The 19,539-nt window shown below is 37.5% G+C and overlaps 2 protein-coding genes across 2 annotated transcripts in view; both read right to left on the reverse strand.

Moving 5' to 3' along the window:
* Ephx1 (epoxide hydrolase 1) overlaps positions 1–10,852 on the reverse strand; it is a 63,816-nt gene extending 52,964 nt beyond the window's left edge. The window contains exon 1 of the mRNA XM_077802988.1: positions 10,804–10,852. The gene's annotated coding sequence lies outside the window, so the exon portion shown is untranslated. The remainder of the gene's footprint in view (positions 1–10,803) is intronic.
* On the reverse strand, positions 5,097–16,131 carry Srp9 (signal recognition particle 9). Its single transcript, XM_026405755.2, has 4 exons — positions 16,057–16,131; positions 15,909–15,986; positions 10,804–10,872; positions 5,097–6,522 (listed from the first exon to the last, which is right to left on the reverse strand). Exons 2-4 carry the CDS (start codon positions 15,978–15,980, stop codon positions 6,403–6,405), a joined length of 261 nt encoding a protein of 86 aa, XP_026261540.1. The 5' UTR covers positions 15,981–15,986; positions 16,057–16,131; the 3' UTR covers positions 5,097–6,402.
* Positions 16,132–19,539: the final 3,408 nt, after the last annotated feature.

Consider the following 19,539-nt stretch of genomic DNA (forward strand, 5'->3'; position numbering starts at 1 on the left):
TATATTCTTTTATGTTTGGCTCCCTTATAAGTATACTTATTTTGAGTTTCAACTACCTTGTCATGTTTAATAAATAGCCCATTACTTTTCATTGCTGAGTAGTATTCCTGGGTATGGATATACTATGATATATTTACCCTCCCCCCAAAATCTCTTCATGAACTTTGAGGTTATCTCCGGTTTGGGGCTATTGCAAATAAACACTACATCCATTCTTTGTATGGACACAAATTTTCTTTGGGATAAATACCTAGGAGTAAAATGGCTGTACCATATGGCAGATTTATGTATAACTTTTTTAAAAAACTTTATTTTTATGTGGTGCTGAGGATGGAACCTAGGGCCTCAAACGTGCTAGGCGGGCGCTCTACCACTGAGCCGCAACCCCAGCCTCCATTGTTTTGCAAAGTGGTTGTACAGTTTTATAGTTCCACCAGTGTATGAAAATTGTTTGTTTTATATTATTGTCAACACTTGGTATGGTCAATCTTTTTTATTTTAGTCATTCTAATAGGTGTGCTATACCTTGAGATTTGTATTTGCATTTCTCTAACAACTAATGGTGCTGCATATCTTTACATGCTTATTTGACATCTGTACGTACATATTCAGTGATTTCTGTTAAAATCTTCTAAGGTATTTTTAATAGTTGTTTTCTTATTGAGTTTTAAGAAATTCTTTATATAATTCTGGATATGAATAACATTTCAGGTATATGCTTCACAAATAATTTGTTCTAATATATGGCTTGTTTCATTCTCTCAGCAGTATTTTTAGGAGAGCAGATGATTTTAATTTTGAAGAAGTCCAGTTTACTAATTCTTTTCCCTTTATAGACTGTATTTCTGGTGCTATACCTAAGTTTTAAGTCTTAAAAAATTTTTTTAAATGACATCACCTCTCTGAGCCTCAGTTCCCTTTGCCCCCCAAAATAGACATTAAAAAAATTTTTTTTCAACATTTTCCCCCCTATCTTTCTGTGGTTTTACAATTAGAAAAGAACTCTGATCTTTTTAAGTTAATCTCTGTCCATAATGCAAGGTAGAGATCAAAAAGTTCACTTTTTAAAAGCAGATGCTGCACTGCAGTTTGAAGCTCTTGGGGTCTTCCTTCCCCACTCTCATTTGAAGATGTCAGATCTGCATGTGGTCTGAGGGCCTCTCCTACTACTCCTTCCCCTTCTTCTTGCTGTCCATAAATCTCTCACACTCATTCCATCTTGGTATCTACTTTCTGGAAGGTTTGTATTATGTGCCACCATTCCAAAAAGAGGAGAAAATGTAGTGCTGCTATTGTGGATTTTTGTTTCTTTCAGTCGTCTCAGCTTTGTTCCATGCATTTTGAAGGTGTTTATGTGTGATCACGTTCATGATTATTATGTCTTCTTGGTGAACTGACCTTTTAATAAATATATTCTGTCCTTTTTTCTCCCTGCAAAGTTTCTTTACTCTGAGTTCCACTTTGTCTAATATTAATACAGTCATGCTAGTTTTCTTCTGACTAGCATATTTGCATGGTCATCTCTTTTCCTGGAGGTTTAACCTATCTGATATCTTTTTTTTGAAGTAATTTTCTTATACTGAAGATATATTTGGCTCAGTAATTTTAAAAAATCCTTTGTGATCACCTTTGTTTGCTCAGGCTATATGCATTTAATGTAAGTACTGATATATTTGCATTTAGGTCTACCATTGAATTATTTTTGTGTTTGTTTGTTTCCCTTTCAATTAAACACATTTTATCATTCCATTTTATTTCATCTCTGGCTTTTTATTAAACATCTTTTTTGCATAGTTCTTTCCATGGTTGGTTGAGGGATTTGAATATACTTGAGTTTTCAGTCTACTTAAAATTAATTTCACCACTTCCAGTGGAAAGGAGGAAAGTATTATATAGTCTCTTTGCCTACCTCCTTTATGTTTTATTTTGAGATCATGTCTTCCTGTGTTACCCAGGGTGACCTTGAACTCCTGGGCTCAAGTGATCCTTCTACCTCAGCCCCACCAGAATAGCTGGGATGAATGTCCTCAACATATTTTAAGAACTCAAGAACTAAATCTATTTTCAACCCAGATAATTACCATTTCTGTTGTTATTCCTTTATTCCAGTTTTTCTGTGGAAAAACTCCCTGTAATAATTTGTTTTAGGTAATGTCTCCTGATAATGACTTATCTGTTTTCTTTGATCCATATTTGGCTCTATTTAATTTTTATTCCTGAAGGCTGGTTTCACCGGATATAGAAAGAAGCCCGAGTCAACAGTTCTCTCAGCATTTTAGAAATGTGCTACTTCTTTTTTGCCTTCATGATTTCTGCTAAGAAATCCAGTCATTCAGATCATTGATTCCCTATAGGTAATAAGTTATTTTATCTGGATGCTTTCTGTATCACGTTAGTTTTCCCCAGTTTCATTATCATGTATCTGGGTGTGGACAGGAACTTGAGTACAAAGGTTTCTCACAAAATTTGCAAAGTTTCTAGTTAATATTTCTTCAATTTTTTTTCAGCACTACATTTTCTCCTCTTTTTGAAACCCTGATGGTGTAATTTTAGATCTTTTATTACTGTCCCACAGGTCTCCAAAGCTCTGTTCAAAAAAATCATGGTTATTTTTTCCCCCAATCTTTTTCTCTCTTCAGATTAGGTAAGTTGTACTGGTTTATCTTACTTTTCACGGACTTTCCTCCATTCTGAGACCAGTTAGTGAGCTTTAAATTTTGGTTGTTGTGTTTTTCAAAATTTCCACTTGGATATTTTTTTGTATCTTTTCTTTGCTGAAATTATGTAAACCCCCCCCCATCCCTCTGGTTTTAAATTTTCATGATTACTTGCTGGAGCACGTGTGTGTGTGTGTGTGTGTGTGTGTGTGTGTGTATTTTTTAAATTATAGATGGACACAATATCTTTATTTTGTTTTTATTTATTTATTTACTTATTTATTTTTATGTGGTGCTGCGGATTGAACCCAGTGCCTCATTCATTCGAGACAAGCGCTCTATTGCTAAGCTACAAACCCAGCCCTTGCTGGAACACTTTTTAAATAGCTGCTTTAATGACTTTATCATATCATATCAACATCTGTGACATCTCAGTGCTGGCATCTGTTGTCTTTTCCCATAACAGTTGAGATCTTCCCATTTCCTGGTGTCCTGAGTAATTTTGGATTATATTCCAAGATTTTGAATAATGTTATTAAGCTCTGGATCTTGTTTAAATCCTGTAAAGAATATTGAATTTCAGTTTGATTCTGAAGGCACCCTGGCTAGGTTCCAGCTCAATCTACCTTATATGGGCTGTGATTCCAGAATCAGTTAAACTTTTGAAACTTTGGCAAGGCTATTTGGGCCTATTCCATGTGAATATCTCCCAATTTCTAGCCTGGGATCTGAGTGGTGGTCTTCTTGAGCGCAGCTCTTCAAGTCTTTGGTATACTGCATGAGATAAGATCCATGAGTAGTTTTGGGGGCGGGGTGAACTGAAGAGTTCATAAACAACTTAATGGGATCAATTTTCTGTGGCAGAGTTCCTTCCTCTCTGTAATCTTCCCAATACTTCCTGGTTCCTTTTATTTGTTCTTTGGCAAAAAGACTGAGGCTGTGTACTTTTGCCACTGTGTTTGCGTCCAAGGCCACATGGATGGAGGACAGAGAGGAAAAACAACGGGGACTGGCTTTACTATGTTCCAGACACTGTGCTAAAAATCTTAAAATGGATCATACCATTTAATCCTCTCAGAAACATAACTATACTGAAGAAGGGGTCCTTGGTCTCAGAGCTGGCTCTTGTAGATTCCCACTGCCAATAGTCAACAGTGTCACTACCACTGGACTTTATGGAAGACGGGATGTAAAAAACAGAAAGGAAAATGAAACAAAAGGGTTTCTGCACTCTCTTTGAATATTAGAATTTCCCTTTCTACTCCTTGAGCCAGATCTAGAGAGCTCCTGGCACTCTCTGAATGCTAGTTTCCAATGTGCTGAGTTCAAGCTGCAGGACAGCAGAGGGGGGGAAATGGAAGACTTGCCACTGTGTCAGTATTACTTCAAATTCTTGTCTTCCCCAATCTACCTGCTACTATTTTCTTTCCAGAGATAGCTTATGCATTAACAGCAGGAGACCTACAGTAGGACACACTTACTCCATCTTTATCTGGAACCAGCCCAACTAGTACTTACCAACTAATACTTATGAGAAATGTGGATATGGCAGCACATGCCTGTAATCCTAGGTACTCAGGAGGCTGAAGCAGGAAGATCATAAATTTGAAGTCAGCCTGCGCAACTTAGCAAGACCCTGTCTCAGAACAAAAATAAAATGGGCAAAGGATCATGGGCAGAGTGCTTGCCTAGCATGTGTGAGGCCCTAGGTTGAACCACCATCACTAAAACAAAACAGAACAAAAAGAGCAAAAATTCTCATGAGAAAACTTAAAGAGCTGGTTACTTATACTTTTTCTTCTCCTCCTCAAAAATAATCATCCTAATAATAATTATAGTAGTACAGTTTATTGTTCTTTACTGTGTTCTAGACACTGTGCTAAAAATCTTAAAATGGATCATGCCATTTAATCCTCATAAAGACCAATGAGGAAGGTTCTGTTGTTAGCTCAATTTCCAAAGAAGAAAGTAAAGACTTAGAGAAGTATCCTGTGTGGAACAGAGTTAGGAGCCAGCAGAGCCAATATTGCAACTTGGGCAGTGTAACTTTAAACCTCTGCTCTTGAACATCTATAAGCTGCAACTAGTCCCTCCCTTTCAGGTCTGTCTCTATAAAGTAGTGTTAAAGTGAAAAATTGTAAATGAGAAGGAAAAAAGCCAAACCCCATCATTGCCCCATTAATTCTGAGGGAAAAGACTGGAAATCTAAAAACCTCTATATTAGTTGATGCTACTTTTCTAATTCAGGAGAATAATCCAACCATCAACATACAGTTTTAAAAAGTCATGTAATAAAAAAGTGCTGAGAAAAATAACAAAAAATGCTTTCAGTATCATTAGAGGCTTACTTTAGACTAAGTGAATACAGTATACTCTAGTCAAGAAATCAATAATTTTTGAGAAGTTAAAAACTTCAACCAAAACAACATAAATCTATGTAATGCTTTTTATTTACTGACCTCTAAAACAATCCAAAATTCTTATGGCTAATGGAACCTTCCAAACTAAAATGTTGTTCAACATGACAAATTACTACAAAAATATATGTATTTTAACATAGTGCCTTCACTTCACCCAAGGAATCAACATAAGAACATTACATTTAGATAGTAAACTCAAATTACAAATATAAATATGAAATAATGTCATATTTCTGGTTTACTAGAAAACATATAACAGCATGACAATATGTTTAACAGCTTAGGTAAGAAAATGGGCAGGGGTATCATGGAAGTATGCAAATGTTTAACAATTCATATAATCCTTAGCCCTTCTGAGAAATATTTCTCATGGGAAATATGTAGCAAATATTCTGTAATACAGTGGTTCCAGTCCATTATAGTGATCATTATTCTGATCATGTATTCAAATAACTGCTGTTGTTTTTATCAGTCATTCACTGCTTAACAAGCTGATACTGATACTATAAATCCCCTATGTAGTTTAATTGGGCACAGCGGTGCATGCCTATAATCCCAGTGACTCAGGAGGCTGAGGCAGGAGGACTACAAGTTCAAAGTCAGTCTCAGCAACTGAGCGACACTCTAAGCAACTTAGTGAGATTCTATCTCAAAATAAAACATAAAAAGAGGACTGGGGATGTGGCTCAGTGGTTAAGTACCCTTGGGTTCAATCCTTATTAGCAAAAAAAAAAAAAAAAAAAAAAAGTAGTTTAAATTGGAAAAGCTTAAAGAATATGTTATTCTTAACAACTTTTAGATATAACTGAGACTACACTACTGGACATAATCAGCCATACTATTTTGTATAGTTAATTCCAGTTACTATAAGTTTATTGGTTATTAACAACACAAATTTTATGTTCCAAAAGAAATATAATGATCCAGCACAATGGTTACATTTAATTTTCTCTTAAAGACAGACAAACTAAATTTAAGGAAGAACTGGCTTTTTTTGGTATTTCATTTTAAATTACTAATATAAATTTACCCAGAGAAATAATTGTATATTTTGGCCAACATCAAATAATCTGCAAAAAGTTTCTGAGACAGATGCATTTCTTATTTAATTTTCAAAGATAAATAATGGCTTTCTAACAGAAAGCATTTATATTCCTAGCTCTCTAAAGTAAACATTAAAAATAAAGTACAAAAAAAAAAAAAGATCTCTCAGCTTTTGAATAGCTCACTTAGTTACATAAAGTATTTTTTGTCAACACTTCCTCAAATTCAAAAGATATTTACTTCCTAAGAACATGACAAAAAGAGTCTTCATTTCAAACCAGTCAGTCCGTTTCCATGGCAACACTGCGGGATTCCTTGGCTACCATAAGTCGCATTAGTTGACTGTGGAATTTCTCAATCTTCTTTACATCTTGAGCTTGATCTGTTCTATACACCAAACACTGTCAGAAATTTTAAAATTATACATTAACTAAGTAAAACCAGATTCTGGCACTGTGAAAACAGTAATTAGGAAAAACTCTGAGAGTCCTTCCTACTATTGTTTTGCTCTATTTTCTCTAAAGTCAAAGGACAAACTGCACTCAAGTTCACAAGCTTCCAGCAATTACATTCCTGAAGAATGGTTTTTTTTTTTTTTTTTTTTTTTTTTGTACAGGGGATTGGACCCAGGGTCACTTTACTACTGAGAAACATTCCACAGCCCTTTTTATTTTTTATTTTGAGACTGAATTTTGCTAGGTTGCTTAGACCTTGCTAAATTGCTGGGCAGGCATCAAACTAGTGATCCTCCTGTCTTAGCCTTCCAAGTCAGCGGGACTTCAGGAATGTACCACCATATCTGGCTTTAGGAATGGCATTTTGAATACCACTTCTGAGGATTCAAAATTATTCAATATCTACTAGAAACTTCTAAAAAATGATCAGTTAGTAATGTATTAAATCCTGTTGTGGGCTGATGAGAAGAATTCAAGGACTTAAATTAGATATTCTCTCCTGGAACACAGTCACTAATAACTGAGTTACAGTGGAAAAAAAAGCCAAAAAAAATCTTAGGATCCTGTTCCCTATCTGTGAAATTATGGGTTTAACAATATTTTTCTTCAAAGTCTAGAATTCCCTGCTTCTAGCTGGTGCATAATTAAATCAAACCAACTAAGTCTGTCCAATCTTGATTTTCTGAAGGTATTTATTATAATTTTTAAACCAACCTAAAACCTTAGATATGCTTATAGTTAGTCATAAAACCATTTGTTCTAAAATCTTCAAACATATCAACTTTGAGCTGGCAGCCTTTTCTCATTTTGTAATTAAGTCCATTTTTCTTTAACCCACCTAGAGGTCCACATGAGTTTTATACAACAGAAACTAATGATCCTATAATAAGTCATTAACTTAAATAGCTTGGAAATTCAACCCCACCATGCCCAACTGATCTGAATTCATGTAGTCTTTAAAGAACTCACTTAAAAAAAAAATTAGGGCTGGGGATGTAGCTCAAGTGGCTCATCTGGCATGCGCAAGGCACTGGGTTCAATCCTCAGCACCACATAAAAATAAAAATAAAGATATTGTGTCCACCTAAAACTAAAAAAAAAAAAAAAATTAATTAAAAAAATTACCCACACACTGTACAAATTTGTATGGAAACCTTGTAATAAGGCCATACTAAGGCAGACATGGTGGTACATACCTACCTTAAACCCAGAAACTTGGGAGGCTATAAAGCAAAGGATCCTAAGTGTGAGGTTAGCCTCAGCTAACCCTTGTCTCAAAATAAAAAGCCCTTGTCTCAAAATAAAAAGGACTGGGAATATATAGCTCAATGATAAAACACCCTGGGGTTCAATACCCAGTGCCCAAGAAAGAGAAAACTATAAATCATTTGGGGGATTAGGGGGAAAAAATGATACATACATGCAATCATAAAAAATATCAAAGCTATGTGGTGATAATGATGAATAAAGTTTAAGACCACGTTTTCTGATGGAATTATTAGCTTTTAAAATTAGTGAAGGCAGTATACAAACTTTTTTCAATCCCTTCTGGATATTTCTAGATATGGTTTAATTCTTAGTAGTTTTAGGAAATGGAATAAAAAAAATGCCAAATAAATTATTTCTGATATTGCTTAACATGGATCCTTAAATTACAAGGGGCAAAAAAGCTATTACTTGGAGATAAAGACTTTTTTTTTTTTAAATTCACTTCTCCTTATCTATTTCTTTTTTTTTTCTTTTTCTTTGTGTGTGTGTGTGTGTGTATATGTTGCTGGGGATTGAACCCAGGGTCTTGTGCATGCTAAGCAAGCACTCTACCAACTGAGCTATATCCCCAGCCCTTCTTTTCTATTTCTAAATGTCAGAGTTCTCGGTCAGACTTGAAAAAACTTTTAAACAAGTCCTTGGCAACCTCCAAATTATTCTTGGTGACTTTGATATCCCTCTGGCCAAAACTGAGACCAGAGGGGCACACATACAAAAAAATCACCTTGAGATAAAGCCTTTGTATTAAAATTTATTCTGCATTTCCCCTCCCCGTTTTTAAAACAAGGCATATCTGTTTCTCTTCAGCAGGTATATCTTAACCACTCTGGGACAATCACAATAAAACTTTTTCTCAATGTGGAATGCTCAAGATTCAAGAATACATTTATTTAATCTAACAAGTCACAAGCACTAATGCTAGATACTTTCACATATTTTGTTTGCTTTCCACAACATCACAATCAGGTAAACAGACTATTATTAAATGGTTAAGCTAGGATTCAGACCTCTTGAATCATCTCAATTTTTTCTTCCTTTTCCACATTTTTAGTTACTCCACCAGATTCAACTGGTCCTTAGGAAACATGGTAATCATTAAAAGTTCTGACTTCATGCAACCTCATAATGGAACCCCAGACACAAATATGATATATGACCAAAAGTGATTTTTTAGAAGAATTAATCTATTTTTTAAAATGTTTACTGAGTACTCTCTGGATCAAGATAGACTAAGGGTAAGAATACAGGTAAGAATATTACTCATCTACCTCTATTATCTTGAAGCAATAAGTCTATTTTTAAAAAATTTTTTAGTTGTTGATGGACCTTTATTTTATTCATTTATTTATGTGTGGTACTGAGAATTGAACCCAGTGCCTCACACACATGAGGCAAGTCCTCTACTACTGAGCCACAACCCCAGCCCAGCAATAAGTCTATTAAAAAGATAACTGTGATACAGCACAAGAGAAATCAAAAAGAAATGAAACAATTCTCATGAGTATGGTTTTGAAAGATGATCAGTCTTCCCACATTGGGAATGGGGGTGGGATTCAATATTGCAAAGGAAGAAACAAAATGTTCAAAAGCAGAGGCTTAACCACAGTATGTTAAAGGAGCTCTTAAGTAACATAGAAAACAGAGAATAGGGGAATATGAAATTAAAGAAAGAAAGATGTGGCAGCAATAAAGAGTGAACAAAAGAAGAAAGGGTATAGTTGGAAGTCTATTCTAACAGGCCAGACAAGAGATAAAATCCTAAACATAAAGAGAGTAAGTGCAAAGACAGGAAAAATGAGGAAGGAGCTCTTGAATCAATAACTCCAAATGCCTAGCAAAGTGTGTGTGATTTATGAGGAGATCAAAACAGGTTTCAAATAAACAATGAGTGGACAGGAGAATGAGGGAAATGATCCCAAGGTTTCTGACCAGGTGGATGGCAATGCAACTCAAGTAAGAAGAGAAGGAGCCAGACAGAAAAGAGCTGATAAGCTCCACTCTGGAGGGACTTACTTTGAATAGTATTTGAGGCAAAGATACTTAAGAGTTAAATCAGGACATCAGAAAAAAAAAAATGGGAACTAAACACGCAAACTTGCAAGGAGACACAGATATAAGCAGTATTGGACTCAACTGAAGGAATTGCTCCAGATGTCATGATATGAAAAAGACAACAAAGGAGAGAATTCTAGGGAAACAAATATTTATGGAGACACAGCAAAGAAATAATTATCAAAGAATGAGACAGAAACAAAGAAAACCAAGATAAAATTTAGCCACATGTGTCAAAATAATAATTTCCATGAGAGAGCAGTCTTTGTATCAAAATGATCAAGGATCAAACAAAATATGAAGTGATGAGACTACTGGGTTTGAAAAAAAGATGCTGCTCATGAGCTCTCACCAAGAGCAGTATGAGTGGTACAACCCATATGACAGAGGGCCAAAGAAGGAATGGGATGTGAGGAAGTAAGAAGAGTGAGCACATCAAGAAAGAAGAGAGATACAATAACAAAAGTCTATAACTTGTGTTCAAATACATTGTTTACTACTACTTGTTTTATTTTTTGTGGTGCTGTGGACTGAACCCAGGGCCTCATGCAGGTGAGGCAAGTGCTCTAGCACTGACCTATATACCCAGCCCCGTTGTTTATTTCTCTCACAAACAAAAATGAAACCTTTCCTCTCCTATATTCAATTTTGGTCTCTATGTTTCTTTTGCTTAAGGTCCAGAGAAAGCAACTGTTAAGCCACACCTGACAAGCTGCAATGATGAGGCAAGTAAAATTATTTCTTGCATGTCTATAAAAGTAGCTTCCAGAATGAGGCTCATCATTTTGGAATAAAAGGCAAAAGAAGCATCCTAATGGGTAATCTGCATAAATTATATATAAATAATTTCAAGTGATAAACTCAAAAAAATCTGAAAGTATGCAACAAATAAAAATGTATACTTACAACTAAATCATCTGTTACTTTAATACACAGACTCCCATCAGAATGCCTATATTTGAGAACGACACGTGCCTGAAATAAAAACACATATTTAGAAATAGTAAAGACAGATGTCATTTCTCTAAATAATTTAGTCTTCAGGTAGGCTGAAAGGATCCTTTTAGAATAAACACCCAAAACATCTAAAGGCATCTTTATTGTAGTCTTGTCATTTCTGAAATTATAAGTTTCAAAAAAAGAAGTCATTTTAGTTCATTCCTTGTGCTACACTTTAAATACTTAAAAGGTGGGAGGGCTGGGGCTGTAGCTCAGTGGTAGAGCGCTTGCCTTGCACATGTGAGGCATTGGGTTCAATCCTCAACACCACTTTAAAGAAAACTCCCAAAACATATTCATACTCAGGAAATGTCTGAGAGACTATAAGATAGTTTGGCTTTTTTTCCCAGTGAGAATATATGCCAGCATACCTAGTCATGGAGAAATAACAGGAAAAGGAAAACAAATAAGCAGAAATGGCTGGTTAATAAGTCCAATTATAGTGCTGGAGATATAGCTCAGTGGTAGAGCACTTGCCTAGTATGCCTGAAGCCCTGGGTTTAATCCCCACCACCACAAAAATAAAAACAAACAAAAAGCTCAAATTCATTTTTCAGGGAAACAGTGCTTCAGTGCTGGACAGAGTTTCTATCCTTCCATGGCCGTCAGAAGGCAGATTCAAAAAGAAGTCTCTTAGCAACAACTTTTCCAAAAACCTACACTGATGTTGTTCAGTATTCTAGTTAAGTAGCCAAGATATTGTTCAGATATTAGAATATAATAAGACAATATCCAGTAACTTCCAGATTCTGTGAACTTTTTTTTTGTTCTTTTACTGATGGATGCAAGCAAGCATAATCAGCAGTTTTTTTTTTTTTTTTTTTTGCAATACAATACCAGTAACTCTTGCTTAGCTAGCTGTTTCAAAAACTGCTAAGAATCTACAAGCCAAAACAGGAATATAGTTTTAAAATGCTTACAATGTAGCACAAAAAGTGTCAAAACAATTCTGGAAACTAAAAAGGGCTAATAACACAATTATAACCTACAACTTTTCCCATTATGTTCTCTGTACTTCTGGGATTGCAAAAAAAAAAAAAGTTACATCTCTTGGAGATGTGTCTTGATAAGGGAAAAGGAACTCACTCGCATTTAAGTAGAGAGAAATAATAACCAGAATGTTTGTGAAATATTTACTGAACTATTAAACTTATTTTTAAAAATTTAATTTAAAAACAAAAGAAACCAAAATTTAAAAATATACTAAGCATGACAACTATATAAAGTTTTAACTCTCAGTTAAGAGAATACTCACTGGTTTCACTAGAAGAAATGAGAGTTAAAGGGCATATGGTTCTGTAAGATAGAGTTCCGTTTTGTAGCTTAAGGGGCACCTGAGCCACTGTGTTACGCACGTGCCAGAAAAGGAGAGGAAAAAAGTCAAGATTTTGCCCTCTTAGGAACTTTGAATTCAACCAACCAAAATAACCAAAACATAAAACAGAATTAATTAAGCCTATAAAGGCATACATAGGTAAACTACTAAAAAGAGAAAACAATTTACACTGGGAGAAGGGAAAGAATCACTTCTTTTAGGAGCTATCCTTGAAAATGTGTTATAGTTTAGATATGAGATGCCTCCCAAAAAGCTCACTTAATGCAGGAACATTCAGAGGTGAAATAATTAGGTTATGAGAATTATCACCTAATAAGGAAATTAGTCCATTTACTGGATTAATAATTTCAATGGATTACTGGGTGGTAACTGTAGCAGGCGGGATGAGGCTGGAGTAAGGAGGTCACTGGGGGTACACCTTGGAAATTATATTTTGTCCCTGGCTTCTCACTCTCTGCTCTGCTTCCAGGCTGCCCTGAGCTAAGCAGCTTTTTTCACCACACCTTTCTTCAGTATCACTTCAGGCCCAAAGCAATGGAGTCAACTAACCATGGACGGAGATCTCTGCATCAGCAAGTCAAAATAAACCTTTCCTTGTCTAATTTGTTCTTGTCAGGTATTTTGGTCAGAGTGACAAAAAGTTGACTAAAAGAAAAATGCATTTTTCCCCCCTCTAAGAAAGAAGGTTGGAGAAAGGATAAGTATTCTGAATAATGATCTGATGAATTCTGTAGTTTCACTGAGTCTATAGTTGAAGATGGTGGAAATGGGGGTAAACAATGCCTGACTGGAAAGAGGGTCAGACAGAGACTGAGAGTTGGGACTTTATTCATTAATCAATGAAGTTTTTAAAGCAGGGAACAATTCAATTTTTGGTTTTTAGACAGGTGTAGAAGGTGTAAAGGAGAGACTAAAAAGGGCAGACAGAGTAGCTAAGAAGTTATTATACAGTCTATCAGTAATACCATTTTCAATTAGAGCTATGTTGAGAGTGGTAAAAGATGACAGATACAATCATCAACCTAAATATGCTGGTATGAGAGGACAGAGATTTTGGAAAATAGACTTCAGAGTCCTGAAAAAAAAACTTTCTTTCTTTTTCTTTTAGTCCCAGGAATTGAACCCAGAAGCACTTAACCACTGAGCCACATCTTCAAACCTTTTTTTTTAATTTACTTTTTTTGTGGTGCTGGGGATTGAACTCAGGACCTTGTGCATGCAAGTCAAGCACTCTACCAACTGAGCTATATCCCCAGCCCTTTTTATTTTTTGAGACAGTCTCCCTAAGTTGCTGAGGCTGACTTTGAACTTGTGATCCTCTTGAATCAGCATTCTAAGTCACTGGGATAACAGGGGTGTGCCACTGCACCTGGCCAAAATGTTTTCTTTATCCCTGGTAAGAGCAGAATGGACTTGGAGTTCAGAGCCTAAATCTGTATTTCAGCTTAATCTCTTAGATATTAGGCAAACAATTTATGGAATCTAAGACTGTTTATTTATCCACCTCAATGGGTTGCTATTATGGTTTGGATCTTGAATGTTTCCCCAGAAGCTCATGTTGTGGGCAATGCAGCAATGATGATTCATGAGGGCTCTGACCTCATCAGTAGACTCATCCATTTGATGGATTAATAATCTGAATGGCCTTCTAGGTGCTAACTATATGCAGGGAGGGCACAGCTAGAGGAAGTGGGTCACTGGGAGCATGACCTTAGGGGCTATATCTGTCCCTGGCCTCTTCTCTGTTTCCTGGTTGCCCTGAGCTAAGAAGCTCTCTTCCACCACACCATTGGCATGATCTTCTGCCTCACTCAGAGAAATGGCATCGGCCTACCATGGACCTCTGAACCTATGAGTCCAAAATAGACTTTCCCTCTTCTAAATTGCTTTTGTTAAGTATTATGGACACAAATGACTCAAAGCTAACTAACACAGTTGCTGCAGTTGTTCAAATAAATTATACATACACATTCCAATTATACATTCTGCTGTTTTTGTTTTTTCTTTTGAACCCCAGGCTTCATGCTTACCAGGCAAGCACTCTCCACTAAACCACATCTCTAGCCCTAAACTATACATATATGAAAGATGCCTGTCACATAGAATGCACTCAATAAAACTCTTATCATCCTCTTTTCAACCTCTCCATCCAAAAACTAGTTAAAAGGCAGTAGAAAGCCATCCTGAGGATGCAGGAGTTTTTAGGCCACTGAAATTATTCAGCTGGGTGAAGAACTGAAAGGTTCTCCCTCTTGTCTAGTCTAGAAATGCTTTTGTTCACAGTGATGTTCTCCAATTACTATTTTAATTTTCATTTGCCCTATAACTACTGCCACATTCTTGAAATATAGCCCCTCTTGAGGTGACTCTGTATATTCTTTACTGTCTTTACAAATATTTTTTGAAAATATTTGAATATTTTGATTCAAAATATTTGAATATTTATATATTCAAATATAAAAATATTTGAATATATAAATCTGTGGGTGCTTTTGGACAAAAATCTTATACTATCTCATGGTATATAGATTGACTGAAGAAACAAATGACCCTGTAACCAGGGGAAAGGAAAACCACCAAATGGAACAGTCAGCACTCACTAGTGTCACAAGTAAGTACTTGATTTTAAAAATATCTAATTCACTTCATTATGTATTATATCACTTTATGAAGAACCTTAATATTTTACAAATGAAACTAATAAAGTATTGTTAATTCAGTTTAAAAATGGCACTGAAAATGTTTTAGTAATTTGGTTATTTAGGTCTTTCCATGGGTCTAATACTATTTTTAATTGTAGTATCAACACGTTTTGCTGCCCCATTTAAATGATGCTCAATATAAACAACATGTGGCGTGGGAGTTACAGGTTACCAGCCCAAAATATACCTTTAAAACACAGTTCATATTATTTACTGATCAATGAAAATCTCAGTAAAATCTGAGCCCCGTTTCTTGAGAGTAACCGCTTTTCTTTTTCTTTCTTCTCCAAAGGATATATTCACATTTATCCATAGTACCTTCCAAAAATACCAGCTCCTTAAGGGATAGGCTGCATCTTCCCTTTGTGTTTCCCACAGAAGTAAATCTGGCATGGTGAGGTGGGGAATGAAACCTTTTGCAAACATTTATGCATAAGTGCGTGTTCCTGGAACAGGGTGCAAACATCCTCAAAAAAGGTCACGGACCCTCAAAACATTAAGAACGCCCTTTGGGCAGGGACATATCTCTTCCAAACAGATTTCTTTAAAGAAAGCCTGGGCTGTCAAAAGAATTAACATCCCTGTTTTATATATCCGAGGAACATTTATTTACATGTTGGTGGTAGGGGAAACGGGCACCAAGACACCTAACGGACAGGAATCCGGAGCTGCAGAGGGAGGAGCCCTGGCCTTAGAGACACGTAAATCAAAGCCATAGAGGAAGTTCAGGGACTGGAAGCGTCTGTACTGACGGTTACGAACGAAACGATCCTAACTGATGATCAGGACCTCACTGGGCCACTCGAGTCGGGGATAGGGAGAGGACAGCAGGTACAATTAGATTTGGCGGGGTCCATCTCGGCTCCCTCCCACCACCTCCTGGAAATACTAAAGAAACCCCTGAGCTTGAGCGGACGGCAGGGAAGACATCCTGATCCCGGGTCGGGACCCGAAGCAGAGGCCCCACTATTTACCTTCATAGGGTCAGCGAGGTAGAGCTTTTCGGCCGCACGGCTAAACTCCTCCCAGGTCTGGTACTGCGGCATCGTGGCCTGGGATGGAATGGGAATGAGAAGCAAGCCTAAGGGACCGGAGGCGGCACTGCCTGGCCCACCTACCTACCTACAACCTGCGGTAGCCGACCAACGTAGGAGTCCCAGACGCTCAAAGATGGTGGTGCCTCCTCGCACCAACGCCTTGCTCCGTTGGATAGCTCCGACCGCGCTCGTCCAATGGGCAAGAGGGATGTTACAAGGGAGGGGGCGGAGCCCCCAGCGTGTAGCCCAAGGAAGTCAAGAGCAGGCCGACGGATGGCGTTTGCCACAGCGCCTCCTGCAGGAGTGGAGGGGCAGCCTCTCTCCGGTTGCCCCCTGGGTTGGACTGCAATAATGAAGCCCAGGTTCCTTTAACAAAGATTGATCAGCCGCTCAATCACAAAGATTGTGATAGGAGCGGAGATATAAGCATGAAATGACAAGGTCCAGCCATCACACACATAGTCTGGTGAAGGAAGGGAGACACATAACAGGAGTGAAACCAAAAACTTTCTATGGTAAATATTTATTTAGGGCCAGTGCAGCGAGCCCAAAAGAATGGTAATTTGGGGGTGGGGAATAAGCTCACAGAGGCTGACACAAGTTGAACTGGCAGGCAAGGAAGAGGCCCATTGTAGATCTGCAGTGAACTATTAATATAAAAGGTGTTTAGGGGACGTGAGAAGAGTAGAAAGGAGAAGAGCCATATCATTGAATATGCTAGGATATGAAATTTGAATTTTGTCCATCAGGCCATTGGTGCCATAGAAGGGTACCTTTTACAAATAAAGTTTATTGAGGTATATTTTACATATAATAAAACGCACCAATTTTAAGTGTACAGTTTCATGCATTTTGACAAATGTATATACCCATTGGATATATACCCACATACCTAAATACCACAATCAAGATATAGAACATTTTTCATCTCCAGAAATTTCCCTCATGCTTCCTTATATTCAGTTCTCAAACTTTCACTCCTATTCTTATGGATATGCTTTAAACATATTTTTTTTTTAATTCTTTTGGTACTGGGGATTGAACCCAGGGGCACTTCACCACTGAGCTACATCCCCAGCCCTTTTTATTTATTTATTTTTATTTTGAGAAAGGATCTTTCTAAGTTGTTGAGAGCCTTGCTAAGTCCTGAGGCTGGCTTAGAACTTGAAATCATCTTTCTCAGGCTCTGGAGTCACTGGGATTACAGGTGTGTGCCATCCTATCCAGCACAGATATACTTTCTGCTACTATAGATTAGTACTTTTTGTCCTTTGAAAGGCTTTAAACAGATTCCGCCCCCCTTATTTTTATTAATTTTCTTCCTCTTTTTCCTTCTTCTCTTCCTCCTCCCCCGTTCCTATCTTGCTATATTACCCAGGCTAACACTCAAGCATTCTTCCTGCTTCTGACCATATTTGCATTTTACAGGGCTGCAGCTGCATGTTAAGACTGATTGAAAGCTGCATGCACTTGTGCAGGCCTGTAATCACAGTGGCTCCAGAGATTGAGGAAGGAGGATCGAGAGTTCAAAGCCAGCTTCAGCAACTTAGCAAGGCCCTAAGCAGCTTAGCAAGACCCTGTCTCTAAATAAAAAGAATAAAAAATGGGCTGGGGATGTTGCTCAGTGGTTAAGCACCCCTGGGTTAAATTCCCAGTACCAAAAAATAAAAAGACTGAATTGAAGTGGTACAAGCCCGGAGGCAGGGACACCTCGTAAGATGCTGCAGGGGCTGAGGATATAGCTCCAGTTGGTAGAATGCTTGCCTCGCATGCACAAGGCCCTGAGTTTGATCTCTAGCACAGAAAGAAAAGAAAAGAGAGAGGAAAGATGCTATTGCATAATAAAGGCATGAGAGACTATGGGATATGGATCTGAATTAAGGCACTAGTTTAGGAATGGAGAGTTACAGATTTGAGATTCACTTGGTCAATGATTGGATGAGGGGTATGAGGGAAAGAAAGGAGTAGAGAATGACTCTTAGGTCAGTGGAGGAGGTTTTACCATTGACTGATGTAGGGGGAAAGGAATAACAGGTTTAGGAAATATCAGGGAAGACAGTGATTAATTTCTAGACTTGATAAGCATGAAGTTTCTTTGTGACATTCAGGTGGAGATGTGGAGATGGCTGGTAGCTGAGCTGAGCCTCTCTACATGAAAATCCAGGAGAGATTTGATATAGAAGTCATCAGCAGATAGGTCTGAGTTGAGTTTTCTCAGGGAGAAGATATACAGTAAGAAGACAAACTCTGGGTAATGATTATATGGACAAAGATTTAGAGAGAAGAAATAGAGTCCACCAAAGAGGAGGGGATTATCAAGGAGGTAAAAGGAGATTGAGAGTGAGAGGTGATGAGGGTTCTGGAAAGGGAGTGATCAGTTGTATCAGATGGAAGAGTGTAAGTCCAATGAGAACCAAAATGAATCAACTGCTTCTAGTTATTGGAGGTCTATGGTGACTTTGTGCCAAAGAAGCCTCAGTAGACTAGAATTCAGGGTGGAACTCACTGCAGGAGGCTGAAAAGGTAGGAAAGTGATGGAAGCTGCTTTATTCTGTTCCCTATAAATGCATTATTGTGATCAGAGGGAAACACCAGGTTAAAAAAAATGTTGTGTTTTAAGATGGAAAGATTCTGTGAATGTTTGTAATTTTCAGAGAAGTATGCAGAAGAGATGGAGAAATTGAGGAAATCAAGATCTGAAGGAGAAAGGTAAAGAGAAGATCGAAGGCACAGAGAAGTGAAAAGAGAAGGTTCACCATTGCCTTTGAAGTAGTGGGGAAGGAGAAAAAGAGGAGTGAGAGTCTAAGTGAATGTGTAGATACAGGGGCAAGAAGGTATATTTTCTTTTTCACCTAAAAGGCATCTTCTGAGATAGGAGAGCAAGAGTGGGTTTAGGAGAATATTTGGAAAATCCATCGTGAAGAATGAGTAAGGAAGTCAACAAAACCCTTAAAAGCAGTCTGTTAAGCAGAGCCGAAAGCCCTGCTGGTATTGGAAGTTACACTCTGGGTATATCCCTACCTGGAGTCTGTCTCCAGCACCACCCAAAATGAAAATGGCAGTTATAGGTCAGGCAGAAGGACCAAGGGACAAAAATGTTGGCAGTACTGGAAAGAGAATGTTTGAAGTGATAAAATTCATGGGATGCAGGTGAGATAAGTGGTAATTAAATCAAAAGAGAAAAGTTAAGGGTTCAGAATTTCAAGGAAATTTGAAGTCAATATAAGAAAAAGGAACTAAAGAGATAGATTGAATGTGAGGTTTTAACCTTTCAGAGGAGCAATGGTTCCTGGTGAGGCCAGTTGGGTCATCTAAACTCACTTGTGAATAAGAAAGGGAATAAGATGAAGAAGAAGAAGTCTATGAGCCAAGGGCTCAAGTCCTCAGTTATGAGAATAAGGTGTGTGTGGGTGGGTGTAGGGGTTGGCATGTGAGGTGGGGATGTGGGAGCCATAAAGAACAGAAGCAAGGGGCTGGGGTTGTGGCTCAGTGGTAGAGTGCTCGCCTAGCACAAGCGAGGCCCTGGATTCGATCCTCAGCACCACATAAAAATAAATAAAATAAAGGT

The sequence above is a fragment of the Urocitellus parryii genome, chromosome 9 (assembly GCF_045843805.1).
Source record: "Urocitellus parryii isolate mUroPar1 chromosome 9, mUroPar1.hap1, whole genome shotgun sequence".
NCBI lineage: Eukaryota > Metazoa > Chordata > Mammalia > Rodentia > Sciuridae > Urocitellus > Urocitellus parryii.